Genomic DNA, 27,128 nt, shown 5'->3' with positions numbered 1-27,128 from the left:
ATCTTTTTGATCAACTACAGTGTAGTGAACCCTCAAGGGACCGAAATTTCGGTTCACTATTACCGGGACTTTACTATATCCGTTACGCAAACAATTTTAATTAATCTTTCCAAACTCCCCCCTTTGGGGGCCGGGATAGCTTGGCAGGTAGTGCACTGGGCCCATGCCCAAAAGGTCGTGAGGTTCAATCCCAGCCAGTAAATGGTGACTGTCGCACGATAAATCTGTCGAGTCACAAAGTCCTCCATATTCCTGTGACAAATGATTCCTCTGGGGGTATTGATTCAGGAGTTTCCTTGTCTTCTGGATTGGTTCAAAATTACAAGGCTACGGAGTTGAAAATTAGTTGTCGTAAACCCAAAATTGGGTCGGCTTTTTAACGATGGTTATAAAAGAAAATAAAAAAACTCCCCCCTTTTATTACACATTATTTAAATAAATGACCTATAAAATGAAATACAGAAATGACTAAAAAACAATACGTAGTAATAAAAATGTGTTAACTTTTATTTCTTATTACTCTTTGCCTTGCGTGCAAAAAATCTGTAGCTGATGTGCAATCCTCAACATCAGATATGGAAACACTACCCGACTCTCCGATAATTTTTTCTCAATTTATGTTACTCCGGTTTTTAAACCTGTTTAACCATCCATTCGAGCACATAGAAGTAAACTCACCAAATTGCTTAGCAAATTTATAGGTCTTGACTTGAAGCATTTGTCCATATACTGCAACATTGCTGCTTCTTTGAATGCTGAACCAATTCAATAAGGAAGCAAACAAGAAAAATGCTTATTGCTACATACCATGCTATAGTTGGTTTTAAAAATCGGTATAGGTATTTATTTTGAAGTAAAAATTTCAAAATTATTACAAAAAAATGAAAAAAATAAATCAGCCGAAGGCAGAAAAAAGTTCATAATACCCAATTTCCTCTCTTGTTTTGGTTCACTATATCCACAAAAAATAACACTATACGTGCGTAGTAAGGCACGGGAGCGAACATTTCGTTCACTATATCCGGGAATTCCCTATAAACCCTGTTCAGTATAGCGGGGTTTGACTGTATTAAGAAAAAAAATGATAAATGAGCAACAAACGCATAAGCGAAGTGAAGAGGGCTGTATATTTACAAAAACCTAAACGCATGTTTCCAAGTCATTTTTATGTAAAGGCAAGCAGAAATTTTTCTACTGTAAAAAACTAAAAATTTCCAACAACGGTTTTATGGTTTTATTTTTTTTTCAATATAAAGAATGTTCACATTTTAACGACATTAAACTTCATTATTAATTTTTTTGAAAATCACAATTTATACTTCATACTCTTCATTAGATAGTGAAAGTTTTTCGTTAGATTGATTGGAAATATTTTGTTTCAGCCAAATAACTACCTCTAAAATGTAAATTCAATGAAAAAAATAATTGTACTAGATTTAAAGTTTTAGTGTCCTTAGTGATCAAATGGATCTTCCTTTGGCTTGATACTTGAAACCGGTGCCCCCCCCCGTGCATTTGTTCCCTGTTTGCAAGACACTAACCCTTTCCTTAAAATCTTCGTAAACCAGGTAGTGAATTTTAAAAAAAATTCCAAAAATAAAGAAGAAAAAAACTTTTTCGGCAATTTAATAAAAGTGTCATGAACAAAAATTTTGTTAATGTTTTAATGACTTAACTGTAATTTGTTTTGCATTTTTTGGTAGGAAGTCTTATTTCCAAGAACTGTTGCTTTCCCGTACTGGAAAAAAAACTCTAATTATCTTTCTTAACTCCACAACAATTAAGAGGGGCGTGCGTTTTAATCGTATCGGATTCAACTCAGTGAGCTGTTTAGTTAGCTAGTTCTTTCATTTATTTATTTATTTCAGCTATTATTTATTTTTAATTTAAATTTAGTTTTGTTTGAGAACGTTTAATAGGGAAATGTAAATGTTAATAGGATTCTAGTTCTCATTTAATAAATGAAATTCCTAATTTTATGCACCGAGAATTTTCAATGCTTAAACTGAATGGATAGAATAAGTTAAGCTGAGTAGCAGGAAAAGAACGGAGTAGTATATAAATGCAGGGGTTAAGGATTCACTCTTCGAACAATTCACCATGATGAATACATGGGTAAGTAACTTGAACTGTTTTATTAATATTTTGAAATATATCTTTGTATATTAAAAATATCTTAAGGGTCGATGCGGCTGTTTTTGGCTTTTAATTAATGTGTTTATTTACTGGTAGGAGCTATTTATTCACTTGGTTATCTTACTATTTGTACCCACAAAACCTTAAAACGATTCCCTTTCTTACATAATTTGCATTTTACAACAGATACGTTGACATTGTCATTTACCAAAAATTACGGATTTTAAAAATATTATGAGTTTTCTAAAGACAAACTGTGTTTAGTTATTCATTCACTGATCGTTATACCCTCTATGAAATATAATAAATTCCGGTGTTAAAAATATTTGATAAAATTTTCAGGAGTTGGAGTAGTAATAGCAGGGTACATGTACCCCCCTAACGAAGCCATAACAACAAAAAAATACCATGAGCAAAATAATTTTTTTAAAATAACTTTAAGGACTACAGTCATAGTTATGTAACATTAATTGCGATTTATACTATGAACAAATTGTTTTTTTTCCCCGCAATAACGCATATAATAATAGGGAGATTTCGTACTTTTAGGTTAGTTTCCGAACGCTCCCGTAAGTAAGATTGAAGCAACTGCCCATGCTTACGTTTATTTCAGATACTTTACGTAATGTTGGCGTGATTTTCGCTATAAAGACAAAGCTACAAGCACGCTGTTTATAGCTGTTAAATGATGTTTTAGCCTACCTTCGAAATAAAAAAACATGAACATAGAATGCAAATTTGAAGAAATGCAATGATGAGGTTTAGAAACGAATCCTGTGATCTTACAATAATCTTACAACTATGGTTCTCTAATTGCACAAATCCATAGCAAACTAGATGTATTTTCGCTATTTCAAAATTATAAATTATATTTATTTTAACTATACAATTTAGTTAAAGAAAGTTAAATAATCTATAGAAGTTCAATAATTTTTTTAAACATTAATAATAATAATAAGCTGCATTCTTTATCGCTGAAATTTCATCTAAATCTATAATCTAGCACATTTTTCTGCTCACAGATCTGCAGTTTTACGCAGTGTAAAGCATCTTGAATTGTATGTTGCAGCTTTAAAGAAATAGTCTGCATGCATTGTAAATGTTTCTTTTGATTTTGTGGTCGAAGTTAAAATATTCTACTACATTATCATTTTTAACGTACGGATTTTTGCAAAATCTCTTATTTTCACTTACGTTAGTTTGATATTTTTTCAGGGAGCATGCGCATTTCACCAGAACAGACGCATGCGCACTTACTTAAATTTTCGAAAACTCCCTAATAGCATTTTCTACATGAGCCTTTAATGGATATATATAAACCTAGTAATTAGTTTACTACAATTTGTTACCAACCCTTGAGAAAATAAGAACTATTTCAATTATCTATTTCAAATGTATGTTTTGTTAAGGAAGGGATATCTGATCACTTTCATTGTGGTTTTACCCAAGTGCAAATGTGATTAAACATGTGTAATATTAATAATGTAGTAATAATATTTTGAAAAGTTGCCCGAAATTTTTATCGGATTAACTGAAAACATCTTGGGAACCATAATTTGTAAACCATCCTTTTCACGTGGGCTGAAAAATAGCAAATAGAGATCCTCTGGTGGGCTCTTTTTGAGACTGGGGGATGAATTCAAGAAAGGGAACCGCTAATCCCTAAAACAAGTCAAGTGATGAGTGTTAAACATCCCCGAGAGTTTTATTCTCCCTCTGTTATTCTAAACGCCATTTGCTATCTTTTACACCACCGCAGTTCGGGATAATAGAAATACCACTGGGGGTGGATTCCAGTTTTTTGTTGACAACTGAAAAAGCGCGGGAAAACTTCTTTGGTGGTTTTATAGGATTCAGGGTAAAAAACTACATTCCGAATGTCACATGTCGACTATTTATAGTGTTTTACAAACATTCAGAATTATTACGGTGTGTCACAATTTCCTCATTTTATTGTTTTAAATTCTATAAACAACACATAATCCTAACCATAGTTCCGAAAAACTATTCATTAAGCTGACTACAAAAGTATTATGCATGCACACACACAATCAATATATATATATATATATATATATAGGACAAATAAAAAAGAAAATTATAAATTACAATGTCAATACCTATTTTAAACTATATTAACAATTAAAATCTCCATCATGAAAATAATTTTATTGAATCTTTTATCTTTCTCACGTTTGATTACTATTAAAGGTTGTTTAAAAAGTTTTTTTTTCGTTCTATCAAATATTTTTCATCATATATTTACTTTAAAATTAGTGTAATTGTAGTGTGTCATTGCTTTACATTAATACTTTCAACGTATTTTGAAACATTTAAACACTTTACTGTTTAAAATGTCGAAGTATTATAACACATTTGAAGAATAGTTAAAAAAAACTTTGTTCTTTGGAATATTGTTTCAACGGGTAACTCAGTTTTTGAAAATTTCAGTTTGGTATCGCGGGCGTTATTTAAATCAGTTATTAAAGTTATATCTATTTTTTTATAAGCTCTTTGATGCCATATTAAAACGATTGGTTTATTTACATGTTTCCGCAAAAAATAAACAAACTAATGAGGTGCACAGTGATAAACACTCTTTTATTGAGTTAAAAAACGTCGGAAATTTTGAGGACCAAAGGGAAAAGCTTGGTCCATATCCATTTTTCAAGTAAATAATGGACAGATCTTCCTCTCTTGCATTTTGGGGATTTATATATGTATGGGGATATATATATTTTAAGTGTGAAATCAGTTCTTCCTGAGAGTTATCATGCCGTGAAATCGGGTCATAATGCGGAAAAACCCTTTTGTTCGCGAGTAAAATCGACTTTTCTTTGAATCAATTTTTATATGCATGAAGAGTTTTTTTTCGTGGTCTTAATTCATTTAATTATAAATATCTATATTATACAGTATAAATATCAATATTTTAATTTATAAATATTTGTAACATTGCTGAAAATTTAATATCTTATCGAAAGATACTAAATCTTAGGAAAGAACATAAATAATTGTAATGTCATATTTTTGTAGACAGGTCTCTTCAGTCTGAGTTATTAGTGAATGGATTTAAGTCATAGCCAATGGAAAAGAAAATATAGGAAATTTAATTTGGTATTAACTCTTTGACTGAATTATTTTATTTTCATCTTTTTGAGCTATCGACTTATGAAAAATACCGGTCATTTCAATAAATGATAAATATTTTTTCTCTTTATTCAGCAGAATGATTTATTTATTATTGTTATTATTATTATTGATAATAATAATGAAATAAGATAGCAAGGTAAATGAGGATAATTTTGCCCTAACTCCCGGCTAATTTGAAAGATCCTCTCTTGTTAAGAAAGTAAGATCATTTCGATTGAAAATTATGTTATCAAATAAATTCTTCTTATTTTATAAATTTTTAAGATTTCTTAAAAAATTATAAACTATAATAACTTTGTTAATTATTTAAAAATAAACATAAAAAATTTTTTGAATTAATTTTCAAAATAGTTCATAATAGTTTATATCATTCCTTTAAGAAATATCTTATGCGTTTGCCGAACTCTAAATTTAAAACACGATTCTTAGCACATTTATCCCTTTAACTCTTAGTTAGAATCTAATATGCGTTCTAAATTTCAAACAAAATTTTTCTTCAACTTCCTTTATGTCTTTTTAAAATAGTTCCAAGAATGCGAAAACTCATAAATATTTCAGTTAATGTGCTTCAGTTGCAAATGATTAACATATAACAATCGGGCTCATTTCTTTTATTTTGCTGCAAATATCATGAAAAGTAAGCACTTTATAGAAACTGCATAGCATATATAATTTTTTTCCCTAGCATTTTTACATTTTTTTTGAAAAACATAGTCATTCACAATTGACTTCAACTTACTCATGTAAGAGATTTGTAGAATTTTATTGTTCAAAAATTTAGCTTCAATCTTATAAAAAGATACAAAACTGAGATATTAAAAGAAGTTCTAGGAACTATAACTGAAAGTTATACTGTGTGTAGAAAGATGGAAAGAAAAATGAAAATTGCCACAAAAGGAAAATGGTTTTCTTAAGAAAATTAAAAATAGCGTTTATGATTTCAATTTCTTAAACATAGAAAATACATTAGTAATTATAAATTATATATTTATAAATGTGACATTTAAAATATTTATGTATCCAAAAGTGTAAATACTCTTACGTAGTATTAAGTATATATTTTTTTCTTCGGAAATGCAGATATTTATTTAAAATCATGTAAGAAAATTTTTTTTTAACTGCAGGAATTATAAGCAAAATTTCAAAATTCCAATAACTATATTAATAACACGAATTTAAAACATAACCTAAAAAAAAAAACTATTTATTTGAGTTTATGTAAAATATATTGCTTTGATATTTCATTTCAATTTGATTTAATTTACTTAAAAGAGCGCTTTTCGATTCTGATTATTCCATATCTTTTACATACAATTGAAAATATTCGTTAAATTATATTTGTAATAAATAAATTTATTTATTCAAAATATAACTCACAACTAGAACGAAAAAATTTGTACAAAAAAATAGCAATAATGAAACTGACTAAAAAAGACCTAAGAAAACGACAGACAAACAAAAATGTTCCCGAACTTGGAATAGATGTTTGAAGGTAGGTGGGAAATGTAAAAAAACTTTTCTCCCCTTAACTTAAAAAGGTGAGACCTCTCGTAGTGACTAAAACAATAAAACAAATCCCACTGTAACTTGATACTGTCTCTTAACTGAGGAGGAGATTTTTTCCCCTATTCTTTCGCTGAAAGTGTCACATGCCCACCACAGGATCCCAAGATCAGATGTGACAACTGCTGTCACAGCCCCCCGGAAAAGGTTAACAATTGAATAAGTAAAACAAACGTTTGAGGTTTTTAGCAGTTTCAATTAAACTGCTATTTTTTTTTTCATTCCTGAGGAAACCCTTTGAGCGGGTGGCCTTGAGTTACACCCATTAAAGCTATGATGCCCCTTGGTGAAATAAACTTTTTATAAAAAAAAAAACATTGCTTTTTGAAAACGTAATTTGATTCTCAAAACATTCATATATTGCGTTTTTATTATTTATAGTGACAGTTTTCAATCACAAGTGATTGAAAGTGAGCGTAACGCATTTTTCACCAGAAGCCGAAAATTTCTCTCATTTTGTAACTACTTATTCTGACCAAAACATTCAACTAAATTTAATGTTCAAGTACATCACTTTTTGATGGAACTAATCTTCATTTGCCTTACATGGATAGGAAAACCACGAGAACCTACCACGGTTAGCCTGACAGCAAGGGGACTCTAACCCATAATCCGTCTACCTCTGAGGATATTTCACGTCAGCACTGTGGTCAGTGCAAACCGGATGCGGAATTCATATCGACTGGAATTCGAACCCGGTTCGCCTCATTGGAAGGCGAACGCTCTATCCCCTGAGCCATCGCGGCTCGACATATATCATTATTTTTATTTTTATTTTATCCGTCGTTGAACAGTCGACTCAATTTTGAGTTTACGACTACTAATGTTCAACTCCGTAGCCTTGTAATTTTGATCCAATCCAGAAGACAAGAAAACTGCTGGAGCAGTACCCCCAGAGGTATTTATTTGTTATGGGAACATGGAGGACTTTGCGACTCGACAGATTTAATGTGCATCAGTCACCATTTACTGCACAGAGAGTCTTCGGTCTGCGGGGATCGAATCCATGACCTCCTGAACATGGGCTCAGTACCCTACCAACAAGGCTATCCCAGCCTTGACATACATCATTAGACAAAATTTAACTCAGAGAAACATTTAAAAGCTAAAAAAAAACAAAAAATTAAAGAATCATTTCAATTCAAAACATTTGAATCAAGAACCTCTTGTATAAGTGATCGATGCAATGACCATTGCGTTACGGCAGTTCAGATCTAGATAACTATTGGAGTGAAACAACGAATTCGATTTCAGCGTCTCATAATGTAGAAAAAAAGGCTTAGCTTGACATCATGATTCTATGTTATATAGTGAATTTATGTTACAGGCCGTCAAAATGAAGATCATTACTATTTTTAACGACAAAAAAAATCGTTACTGACTTAAACTTTTACGATGAAGTGTAAATTATTTCTACAAATGTTTTTTTTTTTTTTTTAATTTAATTTTGTAGGTTTGGAAACTGCTCGTGACACTTGTGCTTTTTCATTCAGCCCTAGCTAGAGGAGGACTGGGTTACGGCGGTGGTAAAGGTATAGGACATGGTGGTCTAGGTGCTTACGGTCCAGCTTTGGGACTTGGATATGGAGCCGGTCTTGGAGCATATGGAGTTGGTTTTGGAGGATACGGATCAGGTCTCGGAGCATATGGAGCTGGTTTTGGAGGATATGGAGCTGGTTTAGGAGTTCCCTTTGGACCTGCTGGAGGCATTGGAGTGGGTTATGGTGGAGTTGGTTTAGGAGGCATAGCAAATGGACAAGCTGTGGGCAATTTGGGAGGTCCACTTCTTGGTGGTTACGGTCTAGGTTATGGACCTGGTCTCATTGGATAAATGTTTTTTTAAAGTGTTTGTTTTTTGTTATATTTTGTTTAATAAACAGTGACAATAAATTTACGAACTAAAAGTGAAATTTCAGTTTTTTTGAGAAATTGGTTGAATTGTTCTAAATTGAAAGTGTGCTAAAAAAACCGTAACCACAATTACGCTAAATAAATAATAGTTAAAATGGTGGTTTTGGTGGTTTAAAGGGTAGTTTCGCCCAACTTCTTGAGAAAAAATATTTATAGCATTTTTTAGGCATTATAAAATTCCAAGTCAACATTGTTTGACAGCTTGTAAAATTTTTCTTCGCTTTATGCATTATTATTTCTATTTAAATTGTAAAATAAATATTTTATAAATGATTCTAAAGAATAAACAAAGCCGGTATTATCTTCTTATTTGAAGGTGGTTTGACTCGCTATGAGGGAAGACTGACTAACAGGGAATTAGAAGAGATTATACAGCAATAACTAAATGTTTAAGAAAATATGCTACAGTCAATAATTGCGTCAAAAGAAATCAAATATTTATTTACCGATAAAAAAAATAAATCTGAAATTAAATTGTTACAGGAATTAAGTGTGTACCAGTAAAATGAAACATCAAAATACAGATGAGCTGTATTCAGTATCATCTAGCATATGCTCGATGAAACTCATGATATTTAAAATTTACGTAAAAGACCTGTCTCAGAAATGTACAGTATTGGTGCAGCAGTAATCGGCATAAAGTTAATTCATAAAATACTTCGCATCTATACAAATTATATCTGGTATAAACTGTACCAAGTTACCAAAATTAAGCATCATTTGTGTCAATAATAGTATGGCGACTTTTTACGGTTGCCCGTAACGAATAAGTACATTTTCTCCATTAATTTTGCGTTTTAGTTCAAAAAGCATTTTTTTATTTCAATTAGTATCTACTACCAAAATTAATTAAGCATCATTGACGTCAATAATTATTTGGCGATATTTTACGCTCTCGTAAACGAATTAGTAACATTCCTACATTAATTTGGCCTCTTTTTTATTTTATATAGTAACTATTACCCCAATTAATTAACACATTTATAATATTGGTGTCTTCTTATGTTTATCCTCAAAGTTATCATTTTTATTTCTCTATCTATTTTGCTTTTCAGTACAAAACTTTTGTTTATTTCAACAGCCGTTAATTTTTAATTATTTAGCTTTAGAGTAACAATATAATCCCCTTAAACATATAAAAAAGGTCTTTTTATATGTTTAGATAAATACATACCACACAGATTCTTGAAGTAGTCAGAAGTAGTTTATAAGGTAAAATCCAAAATTTGAACGGTCCCGCAGTGGACACGGCTCCCAGCAGATCACCGAAGTCAAGCATCATTGGCTACGGTCAGCGTGCGGGTGGGTGACCACTTGGATCAGTCTGCGTAGGGACCGAGGGTGTGCGGCATTGGTCCTCGTTAAACTGTGCTACCGTAAAGTGCTCGACTTCGCGTGCAGGTCGTCGGGCTACCGAAGAGGGGTTGCCATCCCCTCTGCGGAGGATCAAAATTGTGATCGCATGTCTAAGGATCATCCTCAGGGATGTTTCCCAGACCGTCGCCAATAGCCCACTGTGCAGCTCTAGTGCGACGTAAATGAACAACAACAAAATTTGAACGAAATCAGTCAAATAGTTCCTGAGCAGGGAATAATTTTATTTTAAATCAATTACAAATTTTGCTAGCGGTTCCGCAATATACAGTTTGTGATGCAAAGAATTCAACAAAATCATTGTTATTGAGGGAAAAAAAACAATTATGGAGTGCTAAATATATTTATACTCGTAAGATAGTTTAAATACTAAAAAGCGGGATTTGAAATGAGTCAAAAGTAATTTTATAGATCGAGATTTTAAAAAATGCCCGGCTGAAAGTAAGAACAAAATTAAATAACTGATAAGAAAACTATTAGAGAATAATGTTTTGTTTTACGAGGACATAGTAACGAATTGAGAGTGCTTAGTTCACGTGTTGTCATGACACCATTTTAAAAATATCGTTATTCGAAAAACTATGTAAAAAAAGACTGTAAAAACGGAAAATATTTGCCGAGAAAATAAGCAGAAAGGGACGTAAATAAAAGGATGGAATTATCGCGAATGAAGTACATCAAAAGATAACTCAAATTCAAAATTCGGATGACGAATGATCGGCCGAAAAATCGATAAATTATTTCTAAAAAAAAGATTGAAAAGCGAGATGGATTAATGACAGAGTTGAATTGAGTGCGTAAAATTTATTACTTGAATTTGAAATTCATGCGTAGTAATAACATTGTATTAAAAGTATCGGAATTTGAATGACCCTGTAAAAATGTCAAAAATAAAAAAATGAAAAATAGCTGAAATAACTGGAGAGAAAACGACCAGAAAAAGAGGTGAATAAACGACTAGATAGTCGAGAATCATGCGCATAACTGAGATTCTGGCTTCGTTGCCGCAATGTTAATCAATGTGAAAAATCATGCAGAGAAAATCATGTGCAGAAGAAAAAAAGATTATTAACTACAGAAAAAGTGATCGAAAATATAAGTTGAGGTTTAAACCTTAACTTATCGTAGTTAATCGAGAATGTCAAGAAGTGGTTCGGAATTCGCGTATCGTATTAAAAACAATGGAATTTGAAAGATAACGTGAAAAAAGACGAAAAATCGATGGCAAATTGCAGACCATAAGAAGTAACAAGCAATTTTTTCTACTGCGCTATTCTGAAATTCGCATTTGTTTTTTTCTCTTTTAACTAGCAATATGTTACTTGCTAGTCTATGAAATCGCGCCATGTTCCTGATAAATCAAACTTAAAATGTCAGATTTTTAAAAGGAGAAAAAACAATTATAAAACAAATAATATAAAAATATTTAATAAGCTAAATTTAAATATTAGTCTAGTTTATTAATACCTTTTCTTTACTTTTATCTCATACTGTCACTATTACACGAACGTGACATTATTTATGGACTACCAGATAAATAAATGAAATAATAGGTAAAAATAATTCCGTTTTTTCAATTAAAAAATTTTAAAAAAAAGTTATAAGTTCAAAGTTATGGAATGTAAAAACTCCACTTTCTTTTATTTTTTAAACAAGAGCGCTGTAAGTCAAAAAGCATTTTTTTTCTGTTTCAACTTTAAGAAATGTTTTAGTTTCAAATCAAATAAACACGATTAACATTCATGTCTAAAAGAAGAAACGGTTATTCAGGGGTTAGAGCAGTTTTCGTGCAGGTTCGAATCCCAGCGATAACTGCTCGATACGAACTCTGCTCTCACCGATCGCAGTGCTGACGTAAAATATCCTCAGTGGTAGACGGATCATGGGTTAGAGTCCCCTTGCAGTCAGGCTAACCGTGGGAGAATTCCGTGGTTTTCTTCTTCATGTAACGCAATTGCGGGTTAGTTTCATCAATAAGTCCTCCACGATTTTAAAATTTCTCCCAATATTTGATCTAGGAGTTCCCTTGTCTTCTGGATTGGGTTTAAAATTGCAAGGCTACGCAGTTGAGCATTAGTAGTCGTAAACCCAAAATTGGGTCAGCTGATCAATTACGGTTATAAAATAAAATTAAAAATGTAGTAATTTTGCGTACTTTACTGCCAATTAGTCGTAGAGTTCATTCAATTATTTTGTACATTTAGAAAGTGTCCAACATTACAATTTTACAAATTTTGAGGAATATGAAATAATGAAAAATTACATATATTTTAAATGAAAAAAGAATAGTTAAGCTTATAAAGTGCAAATGCGGGTTAGTTCCATCAATAAATCAATCCTCCACGAATTCAAAACGTCTCCCAATATTTGCTCTAAGAGTTCCCTTGTCTTCTGAATTGGGTTCAAAATTACAAGGTTACGGAACTGAACATTAGCATTCGTAAGTAGTATTTGACTGTTCAACGACTGTTATAAAATTATATGCTTGATCCAGGAGTCCCCTTGTCTTCTAGGTTGGATTCATACCAACAAGGCTGCGGAATTGTATATTCGTAATCTTAAATCGAAAAATAGGTCAGCAGTTTAACAACGGTTACAAAATAAAATAAAATATAACCCATGTCTGCAGTTATGATACTAATTGCGATTTAGTCATCTTTTATCAATTCTATCAGGTAAGGAAGAAAAATGAAGGAAAGAAAGTAAAATAAAGAGAAAGTAATTTTCAGAGTGGGATGCTGAGAGGAAGAGTCCCGAGCATGGTTTCCCATCTGAGGTTTTTGTGATTTTCCTCTGCATGTGAAGCAAATGTGGGTTAGTTCCATCAAAAAGTCCTCCATGAAGGCAAATTTCTCCCAATCCAGGAGCTCCTTGTCTTCTGGATTGGGTTCAAAATTACAAGACTACGGAACAGAAGATTAGCATTCGTAAGTAGTATTCGACTCTTCAACGACGGTTATAAAGTAAAATACTTGATCCAGGAGTCCCCTTGTCTTCTAGGTTGGTTTCAAAATAACAAGGCTACGGAATTGTATATAGGTAATCGTAAATCGAAAAATAGGTCAGCTGTTTAACAACGGTTATAAAATAAAATAAAATATAACCCATGTCTACAGTTATGATACTAAATGCGATTTAGTCATCTTTTATCAGGTAAAGAAGAAAAATGGAAGAAAGAAAGAAAAAAGAAAGTAATTTTGAGAGTGGGATGGTGAAAGGAAGTGCCCCGAGGAACAATCATAAAAGAGGAAGCTCTTTAGAATCTCTCAGACGTGTAATTGGACTCTTTTCGAACATTTTCACTCATAGAATGTCACAAAATGAATGGATTCCCCAAGGACGCTACAATGATATTTATTTATTCCCAATTTTCCTTTTTATGATTCGTCTATCAAATATTTTATTTAAAAAAAAAGGTACTTTTTTTTAATCTGATATTCAGTTTCATTTTTACTGAAAATTATCGCTTTAAAAAAAGTATTAAGGCGAAAACAATTAGCAAAAACTTTAATAATTTATTGAATTTAAAATGCACTGAATAGCTTTAATTCAATCATCAAAATTACGAATTTTTTTTTTTTTTGTTAAAACAAAAAATAAACGAAAAACGATTTATAAACGATTTTAAAATAAACGAAATACAAATCAAAGCGAAATAAAGAAATAGAAAAAGAAAAAATATTTTTAAAAAAAATAATAAAAAATATTATGATAATATAATTTAGAGTTAAAATTTTTTTTAAAAAAACGGGAAGATATAGTTTTGTCCTCAACTCACACGATTATATCTGCAAAATAGTGCTTCCCAATGTTGTATTAATATAGCTGAAGCAAAACATATCAATACAATAGTGTGAGGAACAACAGAAAAGGAAAGAAAGAAACCGATTCTAAAATAAAACAAATCAAGCAAACTACATCAATCAGAAACAGGAACACATAAGGAGCTTTCTTACTAAAGTTCAGAACAGCTTTTGGTTTGCTGTTACTGTGGATTAACCCATAGAGTTGAAATACTGGGAATACTGGTTGAAATATTTCAACTCTATGGATTAACCCGAAGCTGGATTTGCGCAAGGAAATTATATATAATACTGCTTTATATAATAATTATATATATAATATATATAATATTATATATAATATCACTACACTTTCTTTTAATTCTATTTACTTGATTAAAAATAATATTTAAATAACTGTTTTTAAAAATATAAGAATTCCGTGTAATTCGTTTATTTACGTTAAATTTAAAATCATTCCTTTTATTGTAATATGTCAACAATGCAGATAATTTTTTCTTTTTTAATACTTATATCCATAATTCCGACTTATATCCTAAGCACTTTTATCCAAAAAGTTAAAATTAAAAATATAATCCTGATTACGAGGCAAGATTGTTTCCTCGGGGTTAATATTATTTAACTAATTTTAAATTATATAATTATCTAATTTTAGAAATTGAAGATAATTAAGCCATCAATAAATCTGAAAACAATTTTGATACTTAAAGTTTAATTTTTTGCATAACAGTGTAAAAAAGTAAGTTTAAGAAAACACGAGATCCTTTTGTTATTCCATTCATTTGAATAAAAAAAGGCGGTTTTTTTTATAAAGATAATTATTAAAGAGACATATACTGATTAGAATTTGTCATTAATCAAATTTGCAATTAATGATAACATAAGTATGTAACGCAATTTTAAAAAAACATAATGTAAACACACTATTCTACAATAATGAAACTATAATTCTTTGACATTTTTTAAACTTCTTACGGAATACTTGGAAGATTATTTTGTAATTTTAGAAGTGTTTAGATCTAGCTATTTATTTTACTTCATAATACAGTTTAAAACTTTCACAGAACAGTAAAAAATGACGAAAGAAATTTTTGCCAGAAAATACATATGCCAGAAAATACATCAAAAAGCTAAAAACTTGCATCAGTTACTTTGGTTGTTTTTTGAAATAAAAGTATAATTTTTTGGTAACCTAACTGAATTACTTATGGAGCTATGGGCATTTTTATAAAAAACTAATATTCTCTGTTTTTGTTATAGCTTTATAAGCTTGAAAGCTACTATGACAAAACTGGAGGAAAAGTGTATCGCAATATTTGAGAGAAAGATTTTACAGAGTATACTTGGTGGTGTAAATTAAAACAATAACTGGAAAATGAGATTTAACTTTGAACTTTACAAAATTTATAGACACAACCCGATATTATTAAATACATAAAAATAAATGGAAGGGAATGGATGGCCCACTTGATTCGAATGAGTGATGACAATACAATAAAAAAAACTGCTTTTTAAACCCACAGGAACAAGAAAGCGGGAAAGGCCGCGTTTGAGATGGACTGACTTGGTGGAGACTGATTTTCTTGCAATTAATAAAAGGAATTGGAGATAAAAGATAAATCTGAAGTCACTATGGATAAATCTTCAGAGGAAGGCATTGGCCCACATTGGGCAGTCTGGCCAACTATGAGGATAATGCTTTATAAATATTCAAAAAAATTAAACGAAATTTTCGGAGCAATCTTTAATTAATTAAAAAATAAATATTTCAAAATTTTTAAAAAAAATATTAATAATTGCAAAAAAATATACGCATTTAAAGTATTTCGTTCGTACTGCGTATGTGCGGAAGAAATTTTAAAAATTTCATAATTTTGAAGTGAGTGTGAAAAATTGCGATTTGCTAATCTTCAAAATTTAAAAAGTTGCTAGCAATTTTTCCGAAAGAAAACTCTGAATAATAAGAGGCCTTTCGCAATTTATATTTTGTATCATAAGGTAAAGTTTAAAAACGAATGATAATAATAATCGTCCGTGCACGAAATGTGATAGTATTAGGATAGAAAACAGGGGAATGAAAACATACTTTTATGAGAAATAATTCGCCACAATACCGGGGTCATTTTTAATAAATCTTGTTTACGGACACTTATTCTTAAGTATAATCATTTATCATTAAAATTTAGTATCACGCGAGGAAATTAAATTTGTAGAAAACCCCTTATTATTCAGACCTTACAACAAAACGAGAACAAAAACTTAAAATTTTCAAGATACTGAAATCGGACCTTTTTTCATTAGTTGCTAGATACGATTCCTTATAAAATTATGAGTCGAATATTTTAAGTATTCTACTTAATTAGTATGAAACATATTTACATATTTTAACTTTAACAGTATGAAAGAACTATTTGCTTATATGCTTATATCATACGCAATTTAAAAAATTATAGAATGATAATTTTGTCATTGATAAAAAATAGCACGAAATTTTTTTTAAAATTATGTTGAAAATTTAAAGTTACAGCAAAGAAGTAAAACAAAAATTATTTTGTTTTTATAAAAAAAGTACATATCTCCATAAATGTTTAATTTTACGAATTTGTTTGCAAATATTGGAAATTACGACCAAAGTTATAGATGCATGTTATAAGCGTATTGCTATATTTTACGGCACAGGGTGTTCAAAAATACTTGTTTTCGAACGAAATTTACTGCCAGATTCTCAAACCTCTGAAATCTTTAAAATTTATTGTTTAGTGTAAGAAATCGCTTAACCTACAGTCTCTGGCCAAATTATTAGACACACTATAAGATTCTATGTAAAATCTTAATTATCAGGTGATACTCTACAGCTTTATTGTTTTTAGGGCGCTGAAACCGGTTTGCACTTGTTTACGTTCGTGTATCAATTGGTTAACATTGTAACGCAATACGTTAAAAATAAATACAAATAGGAAGTATATAAAAAATCTCCTGAATAAAAACCCATTACATTTATGTTTAAATATAAAAGTATTGCATAGAAACTCGTGTAAAAACATGTCATTAATAAAGAAACATCAGTGCGTCTACTAATTTGGTCCAGTTATTATAATATGCTTATATAATACCTGATATAATAAATATTCTATTTTTAAGTAGTATATCGTCTAATTTATCCAAGAGTGGAATTTATATTATATATCGTCTAATTTAACAAATTGATACACGAACGTAAACAAGTGCAAACCAGTTTCAGTAGCGTAAAAACAATAAAGCTGTATAATATCACCTGATAATTAGGATTTTGCATAGAATCTTATAGTGCGTCTACTAATTTGACCAGGTACTGTAGATCCATCTAAAGTTAAAAAATAATCCTCGAAATACTTCTTAAAACATGTTTAAAAAAATGAAAGCGACTCTTTCATACTGAAGGGTAGGTACTGTATCAATTAGTCTTTTTGTCTAATGAAAATTATGATTGTTCTGGCACATTGCTCATTTAAATTGAACGTTAATAAAGCAAGTTACAAATGAGTAGCCCATATTTTGGAATATTCCCCAGAGAACTTCTTCCCATGCAAACAATCGTCGAGTAAAAATGTTTACACACACATAAGGGACTTGTTTCCATTCACAAAGGGCAATTCTTCCCTTTAGTGACGAATACAAACGACTGTCGTATGTGACAATTTGCACCATAAAATAAGATGAAGACATAAAACACCTTTTTTCTTCTTCTTTCTTCTCCTTATTATCTTAAATGAAGGTCGGACAAGTAGAAGAAAAGCATAAACTATGGATGTCCTCTTTTTATGCCTCTTTATTATATGCTTATAAATGGCAGGTTTAACTTAAAATGGGGGTCCCGAATAAATTTTATTCGTTCTGGTTTTTAAGTTCGCCTTAGTATATAAAGCTACCGAATACTCGAAATGGAATACACACTCTCAGCAGTCGAAAAACAACAACGTTGAAAATGGAATTGGTGAGTAACATTACAAACTTATTTCGTTCTATAAGTACCTGAATCCATAAGTACCCGAAATTGTACATATTTTTTTAATATCTTACTCAAACTGAATGCCCATTCTTCGTAATAGAGACGAATTTTATTTTATAATCGTCATTAAACAGCCTATCCATTTTTGGGTTTACTACTACCAATGTTCGACTCTGTAGCCTTGTATTTTTGAGCCTAATCCAGAAGACAAGGGAACCCCTGGTAGAAATCCCAGTGGCACAATCGCAGCGACATTGTCGCAGAGTTCTTGCAGAAAGATATTTATTTTGACAAGCAAAAAAAATTACTTTTCTTTTCTACAGAAATTTTCACGTAATATTTAATTCGTGCATTGAGATAATCGCTTTTTGACAAGCTCAGTTTAAGCCGATAGTATCGTAAATCGACGGGATGCTTTGATTGTATTTTCGGCAGTTTACTGACATTGATTTTCATGTGGGGTTTTAAATATCACGTTATACTTCAAACAATATGGGAAATTCGAATCGCGCATTTGAGTATTTAATTTTTAAGGCAATAATTCTATCGAATTTTTAGCAGTTATTGCTATTCATTTCTCCATAGTTTAAAGTCCGATATTTTTTATGCGATACTATTTATTGCAACAACCTAATCTCGAAACGAAACTCGCATTTGAGGAGTCCGATTTCGACGTCGATCGTTTTTTCATCAATTACTACTACAGATTTCATGATTTTTACTTCTTTTTTATTGTGATGATCATTTACAAAATGCGAAGAAGGAAATAATTTGTGCTTTCCCACTCCCCTAACAAAATGCAAGAATATCACCCATAATATTAGAATAAAAAATTATTACATGCTCAATTGAAAAAATATATACTATGGCTTTTTTTCGTAAACACAGCGCTTTTGTTATTTTAAATTAGTAACATATATATTTATTATTATTAAAAGCATCTTCCAGAGAAATATTAGTGCTAGAGTTTTGTCGCTGATAGCTCGAAAGAATTCTGCCACAGTGGTAGAAATATTCCTTCGTGGAGGACTTTTTGATAGAACTAATCCGCATTTGCTTTACGTGGAGATGAAAACCAGGAAAACCTCTCACGCTTAGCCTAATGGTTTAACTGTAACCCATGATCCGTCTACCACTGAGGATATTTTTCGCCAGCACTGTGGTCGATGCAAGTCGGGTGCGGAAATCGCATCGACGTGCTATCGGTGGGATTCGAACCCGGTTCACCTCATTGGAAGGCAAATGCTCTATCCCCTGAGCCACCACGGCTCGTATTGGAGATAAAATCAATAAATCAGTATAACATTCTAAAGCATATACCGAAATATTTAAGAAAAATAATAATAATTTCATTTATCGCCTTTTTTTGGCGACTTTTACACCATAAGATAAACGAAAACACTCTTATGAAAGTCAATTTTTTAAATAAACAATCATACTTCAGCCATTTGACATCGAAAATCATGCATTAGAGGCGAGAAACGTATTTTTTAATTCCAATTACTTAACATTATTTAGATAGATAGAAACATTTTTAATAGCATAGCTATAAATAAACAGATAATTTTTCTGTTTGAAACAAACAGAGAGTTTCAGATAGCTTTAAAGATACTAATTCAGTTTAATCACCTCCAAAAGCCATCCACGTTGATTTCACTTGTGCTCAAACGATATTATCAAAGACAAACGATTATTAAAGAAATTATACAATAAACTCTTGCGCAACTAGTTCTTTATTAAATAGAGCTGTTATTTACCAATCAAAGATGTTATCTTCGAAATAATTTTGCTAACAGAACCGTCTGCAATGTATGACAGTAAACTAATCTTATAAGAAAAACTCGTTTTTCTTTTTCAAAACCCTCTCGAACTGACTAATTAAAATTTTTGATAGATTTTTCAAGATTGGAAGCTAAAAAGATTTCCTTCAACGCACTCCTAAAAATTAAGGAACTTAGCTCAAGCGGCTCTGGATTTGATTTACAGATTGTGATTTACTTGCAGATCACCACAAATGTTTATTCTTAAAAAAATTTAAATCTTGATATTAAATTTTTAAAAAAATCTACAATACAAAATTAAAGAGGAATTTTTTTAATAATGATATTTTTTTCCAATATCCTGAGTTAAATCAGAGAACGGACGAAAATTGTGCATATAAGAAAAAGAAGAAAAAAAATTAAAAAATTACGAAAACTAAATTCTCGATAAATGTTGTGAAATTTATTTAAAATTTTCATTAAAATCGATAAAAGTTTAGCTGTAAGTACTAAAATTTAAAAATTTTATGCTAATTTTTTAAAAATGAAATAAAACAGTAACTAAAAGATTCAAAAATTTCTCCCTTGAAAAAACGTACCTTTAAAAAAATCCATATACTTAAGCAATCCTAACAAAAACATTTTTGACCGGTAATAACAAGTGCTTTAATTAATGATTAATTGCAATTCTTCGTCTCATTTTTTCTTTATCCGTTTATTGTTTGTATAATCTCAGTATCTAGTGATTTTTGTGCTTGTTATTTTGATAAATTTTTAAAAATTCGAATTTTCAAAAATTGTTTTTTTTTTTTTTTTTTTTTTTTTTTTTTTTTTTAAATTTAAAGTCAATCTTTCGGCATAAAAATGGAAATTTTCCTTTCTATAAATTTTTTTGTTTAAGGTTTGAGAAAAAGTGTAATTTTCTTATTTTAAATTTATTATAATTATATCTTTTTTATTATGGTATACAATAGAATTATGTAATGTTGCTAAATTTCATGGGAATTTTCCTATCTGTAATTTTTTTGCTTAAGGTTTAAGAAAAGCCGCAATTTCTTATTTTAAATTTATTATATTTTATGATTATGTGTTTTTTATTATAGAATGCAATATCATTGTGAATGTTGCTAAATTTTATTGGGGTAACAAAATATCGATGACAATGTAGAAATAAGATTTGTGAGGGAAATATCGTAATATATTTTTGACAGTGCATCTTGATATTTGTACTCATTATTTATGGGTGTTAATGCTGTGCGGATAACAACTCAAAAAAGGAGTCGCATAGTCTTTATAACCAATAAATTAGAGGTGAGAGTTTTTCCAAACGTACGTAAATCATGTATTTGAGTACTCACATTCAAAACTTAAATCAGTTAAGTCTCAATATTAAAGACAGAAAAGTCCTTAATTGCAAAAAGAATCGTCCGCCTAGGCTTAAAAAAGTTAAATAGAACTAGTTGACAAGCTAAAGTACATTTTGATTACCAAATAAATGTAAAGACGTACTTTTTAACGTAAATACTAATTTACTTAATTATTTACTTCTTGAGCAGCGCCATTGAATCTAGAGTTTTTGTTCATCGTTTACTTTTTGCTTTACATCTCGCTTTTAACTTAAAGAAGTCTGTAACAGTTCGTTTTGTTTTAAAAGAAAAATCCTTGCAGATGAAATGAATTGGATCACTGAATTAATAACAGCAAAAAAGTGCACAGCTTGATTTCGTCATACTTGCTAATTCGATTTATTAGTCATCAATGGCACCTGCAAGAAAATTAACATAATCTAAAACTTCATTCGATTCAAAAAAATATACGGTATGAAAATTACGTTTGCCATGTTTCAAGCACTCAAAAATAGGAGCCCATTATCGAGACTTGCAGGCGTGAATGAAGAAACAAAAGTGATTAGAAATAAAAACGTAAAGTTGCCAACGAAAAATTTAAAACTTAAGCTGGAGCCGTGATGGCTCAGGGGATAGAACGTTCGCCTTCCAAAGAGGCGAACCGGATTCGAATCCCAGTCGATACGAATTCCGCATCCGGCTTGCACAGACCTCAGTGCTGACGTAAAATATCCTCAGTGGCAGACGGATCATGGGTTAGAGACCCCTTGCAGTCAGCAGGGATGAGATTGGCCAAAAGGCAAAAAAGCTGAATTTTCATGGGAGTAAATCGTGATTTATAGCAAAAATATCAGTAACATATTCTCATCCAGTTTCGCTGATGTCGTAATACCTACATATAGCAATAATCGTCGATAGAAAAACTGTCACATTTATAGGAACTAATTCAAAAAAAAATTACTCTTTACAAGAATCGCGATCTTGGATTTTAAAATCGCGTGAATATAAATCACGATATTGAAATCACGTGAATGAAACTCAATATTGGATTTCAAAAATGTGAAAATACAAATCATAATGCGTAATTTTCAGATCGCGTAGATACGAATTACGATGCATAATTTCTAAATGGCGTGAATACGAATCCAAAGGCTAATTTTTAAATCACATGTAAATACGAAAATAGATGTTGAATATTACAAATGAATCACGACATTGGATAAACTCGCCGTGAATACGAATCGTTACATAGAATTTTAAAAATGCCTCAATACAAATCGCGATATTGGATTTTTAAATCTTGTAAATAAGAAACGCAATGAACGATATTGAAATCGCGTGAATAAGAATCGCAGTGAACAACTTTTAAATCAGGTAAATACGAAAATCGATGTTTGATATTAAAATACGAGCTATCTAACGGAAGGGGGAAAATTAAGAAAATCTTATTTTCTGCTCGTAAAAGCTAAAATAAGTAGATATGTAGAAGGGTTAGCAGCTATGTAGTTTGAATTTTCAATATATCTTTCGATATATTATACCTATATATCAAATCGGAAATAAATATAATTATTTTATTTCAACGACTTAATTTTCAGAAAAGGCGAAACATTTGATTGAAACTTTGAGAAAATCGGAGTTTTTGACAATAAGGCTGAAATTCAAGAGACAGAAGTGAAAAAGCGGAAAAATCTCACCCCTGAGTCTGGCTAACCGTGGGAGGTTCTCGTGGTCTATCTCTCCACGTAACGCAAATGTGGGTTAGTTCCATCAAAAAGTCCTCCGCGACGACAAATTCTCCCAATACTTGATCCAAAATTACCCAAAAAGGAAGAACAAAAAATCAGTCGAAGACAGAAAAAAGTCCATACTATCTAATTTCCTCTCTTCTTTTGGTTCACCATATCCACAAAAAAATAATATTATACGTGTGTAGCAAGACAAGGGAGCGAACATTTCGTTCACTATATCTGGGAGTTCACAATAACGGGATTTAACTGTATATTGATTTTTTATTGCATTTCTTCACTATTTTAAGAATAATTAACGGAACTATTAAATGTTGCTAATACACACATTTTCTTTTTTATTAATAGGCTTTGTGGATACTTTTTTTCTTCGTGAGTTTGGTTCAAGGTAATGACAACCGATACTTGGTTGAGTCAGAAGAGAAATCAAATGATCAAGAGGCCTACGAAAGCTACAACTCCCCAGTCATTGGTGCAAAATCTGGAAATTATGCTCCAAAATCAGGTTACCCGCTCCCTCCAACTGTTCCAGCAGGATATTCTAATTACCTTTCAGGATTAGGCTACGGTTACGGCCTCTCTCCTTACAGCCGATACGGTGTCATGCCATCTCCATATCTTAATTACGGAAGTCCATACAACGCACTCCCCTACGGCTATGGTGCAGGTTTGAACTCAGTCCTAGGTACCGGCTTGGGTCTTGGAAACCCTGTTTTAGGTAACCAAATTCTTGGAAACCCAGGATATGGTGGTTTAGGTTACAGATTTGGTGGATTGGGTTACAATGCTGCTTACTTTAGAGCACCTGGAGTTCCAGCACCACTTCCCTCTCCTTACGGCGCTGCTCCAGTACCTGCTGGTCTAACAAATGGTGTTCTACCATTGCCAGCGTCTTATGCAGGAGCTGGAGTACCCGTTCCAGGCCCAGCAGTAGCAGGTAGACCTCCAGTAATAACTACCCAAGGAAAAGATGGTTCTCTAAGATATGCGTATTCTCCTCAAAGAGTTCCTGGTTACTAATCTTAAACGTGAGTATCATGTTTTACATAACTTGCATGACACAAAAATGTATCTCTGTATTGATCTGCTTTAATATGTATCTGCAGGAAGTGAGAAAATACTCAAATGCTGCACTTTGTAAAGTCTAATGCGATAAACTGCACTGGAAAGTACTTAAAATTAAAATTTTATTCCTTTAAAATTAGGATAAAATTTATTAATGGAAAAAGGAAAAATACTGCACAGTAAAATTAAAGTATTTTCGATTTCAATTATCTTATTTTATTGATGTAAAACATGCAAAAACAATTTAAAAAATTCAACTCAACACTGGGTAAATTAACTCATTATAAAACCAGTTTTTTCTAGTGATTAATAGATTTATGAAAAGCTATACATTTAGTTTATTTAAAACTTATTGATTCTTAAAACATCGTTTTTTTCTCTTTTTGGCAGAAAGAATTTGATGGGATTTTTACCCTCTTGCTGTAAAGAATAGGCCATAAATTTAAACTTCTACGTTTATAATTTACCGAATTCATAAATTCTGTGAATATACAAATCCGTAAACAATAAGCATTCCATCCTTTTCCCCCTCTATCAAAATATAAATAAAACTCCAGAGCGCTTACATGAAATCAAATTAAAAAAATAAATAAATAAATACTCGGAACCGAATAGTTAAACGTCTGTGATACGTTATTCGAAATTATAAAGGACTTAAACCGCCATTTAAAATCGTTTTAAAATTTTTATAGTTTACCAAATTTAAAAATTCTTTGAATACACAAATCTATATCCAAAATCTAAATAAAACTAAAGAGCGTTTACTTGAAATCAATTTAAAAAAATTAATCGGAACCGAACAGTTGAACGCTTGTGTTACGTTATTCGAAATTATCAGGAATTTCAACAGTCATTTAGTATCGTTTTAAAAGTGAAAGAAACCGTTCCAAATTGAAATACGTTCGTATAATCATTGACTGTTGGAGACGCAAATGCTCTTCTCGTATGGTGGGCCGTAAGAGGAGAATCACGTCCTCAAGTATATTTTGATTACAACCCTGAAAGGGTTAAAGTGGTACAAAACTGCAGTAATCTTCATTTCCTTCCATTTTAACTAATCTTAATTTTTTTTTTCACATTTTAGGCGCCAAAAGTTGGAAGTTGGAGTGATGACTGCAACAGGATTGTATTTTCTCAATTGCTTGAGATTTTTTTTATACTTCAAAGTACTGTTATTTATAAATAGATTTGTAACACTTCATACATTGTCACCATTACGTTACATTGTATTTAGTACCAACACGTGCATTGTATGTAATATTAATTTATGTAAGCAATTTAACAAACAGTTATTGTTTTTCAAAAATAAGTAACAATTTAATTAAATTTTAGTTTTTCTTGTTTTTAATTTTTATTTACAAAAATATCATAAAAAATATTTTGTAAAATATAACTATAGAATTGAAATTCATATTTTATTGGGTTTATCAATAAAAAAGCACTCCATTTTTCTAATTATGATTTCGTTTTGCTTTTGTTTGTGTCTTTTAATTGGAAATCAATGTTTAACTATCAATAATTTTTTTACCGTTCAAAGATACATATGACAAGATATAACAACATTTTAACTATTAAAAAAAGAAATATATAAACCTCAGTAAAAGTTATAAAATATTGCATAAACAAATTTTGTATTAATGTAGAAAGAAAAAATACCTAACATTAAGTGATAAATATAGAAAGTTAATAATTATTAACTACTTCAGTAATAATTTAGCTAATAATTATTTATGTAATAAGAAATTTTTTTTTAACTATAATAAAGTCAAAACAGAGAAAAAGAATTATCAAATCAAAATAAAGAATAGAATAGAGAAAAAGGATGATTTTGTGTTTGTTATTTCAAAAACTTCACATGTCATGAATTTAGCCGTTCGAAGCTGTGTGAACGATCTGTCATATCACGCATGCGCAATCGGATCTGAACTCTCCCTCTAAGTTTTAGATTAGATTCCTCACCAGCTAGTGTTGCGTTAAAAACGCATCTTTTGTATTCTAAATTTTAAATGTTGTAAACTATTAATAAATTGTGCTTGTTATATATAAGAGTGTTTATTCCTTAAACCCCAGAGCTATGGAACAGCACATCACATTTTCGATGAATATCAGAGTTTATAACATTGTACACTTAGTTTTGAAGACTAATTAATTCTAACACATGATCCGTCTACCATAAAGGATATTTCGTGAATTTAGAGTTGAGTAACTTTCAGATATTATAAAATATACCATAATAAAACACAAGATGCTAATTAAACATTTAAATAATAAATGTATTATTAACTCAATTGACTTACTAATCATAACCTTTGAAACAATCGGTATGATATATATATATATATATATATATATATATAACGTCGTTGCCGAGTGGAAGGATTAAAACAGGTCATAGGTCATAGGTCGGGAAGGAGGGGTACAAAATTTATTTATTATTAGACAAGAGCAGTCATGAGAATGAGTAAAAGTCACATGAAAAGTTGCGCTCCTTGGTTATATGTTAGGGAAAATCTTGCAAAGTAAAATCCGTAAAACGTCTTAATTTAGGGAAAGAGGGAAATCTTAGTAGTTGCTATTGGTTTATGAAATAGATCGAATGTTTCCCACACAGAGCAAAGGGAAATATGTCCTGCTTTTAATTAAATGCATACTTGAGCCAAAAATAGATTTAAGAACAGGATGTGGCTTTTAAAAGTGTGAGAAAGTATTTCGATTAGAATAATTAATTAGGATGAAGTTTTATAAAAGAATCTAACATAAAAAGATTAATTGAAGCTTTTTATGTTACATATATATATATATATATATATATATATATATATATATATATATATATATATATATATATATATATATATATATATATATATATATATATATATATATATATATATATATATATATATATATATATTCTAATAAATTACGTTTATCATTCTGGCTTTTTGTTTCCGATCACTTTTATTACTTTTTTTTTTACTCAAATAATTATCTTACTCTTTCGACGCGTGTACTCTTTCTCTTTCGACGACCAATGTAATCTCTCTTTAACACTTGCATAGTTCCCACATTCAGAGAGATAAAAAAAAAATGTTTTATAATATATCAAGTTTGGAAACATTCCCTTCTTTTCGTCATTTAAGTTGAGAGTAAAATAGTAAACTAAAAAAGACCGATATGAAGATGTTCAGTTCGTTTATGACGGTGCTCGTTCTTACGAGCGTCGTGGTCGTAGAATCGGCGAAGCCTACTCGCGATCGCATCCGAATACTGATATCCAA

General features: G+C 30.6%; 2 protein-coding genes across 2 annotated transcripts; both read left to right on the top strand.

The window, feature by feature from the left end:
- Positions 1-1,859: 1,859 nt before the first annotated feature.
- Positions 1,860-8,683, top strand: LOC122271101 (uncharacterized). Its single transcript, XM_043051140.3, has 2 exons — positions 1,860-2,115; positions 8,306-8,683. Exons 1-2 carry the CDS (start codon positions 2,101-2,103, stop codon positions 8,681-8,683), a joined length of 393 nt encoding a protein of 130 aa, XP_042907074.2. The 5' UTR covers positions 1,860-2,100.
- A 9,014-nt stretch (positions 8,684-17,697) lies between these two features.
- Positions 17,698-25,299, top strand: LOC107449357 (uncharacterized). Its single transcript, XM_043051148.3, has 3 exons — positions 17,698-17,913; positions 23,131-23,810; positions 24,932-25,299. The coding sequence occupies exons 1-2, from the start codon at positions 17,905-17,907 to the stop codon at positions 23,800-23,802; spliced, it is 681 nt and encodes a 226-aa protein (XP_042907082.1). The 5' UTR covers positions 17,698-17,904; the 3' UTR covers positions 23,803-23,810; positions 24,932-25,299.
- The last annotated feature ends 1,829 nt before the right edge of the window (positions 25,300-27,128 follow it).

This window comes from Parasteatoda tepidariorum, chromosome 6 (genome assembly GCF_982258835.1).
Source record: "Parasteatoda tepidariorum strain Cologne lab strain chromosome 6, Ptep-v5.0, whole genome shotgun sequence".
Classification (NCBI taxonomy): Eukaryota; Metazoa; Arthropoda; class Arachnida; order Araneae; family Theridiidae; genus Parasteatoda; species Parasteatoda tepidariorum.
The sequence above is the reverse complement of the archived record's forward strand: the minus strand, read 5'-3'. Positions and strand labels throughout refer to the sequence as shown.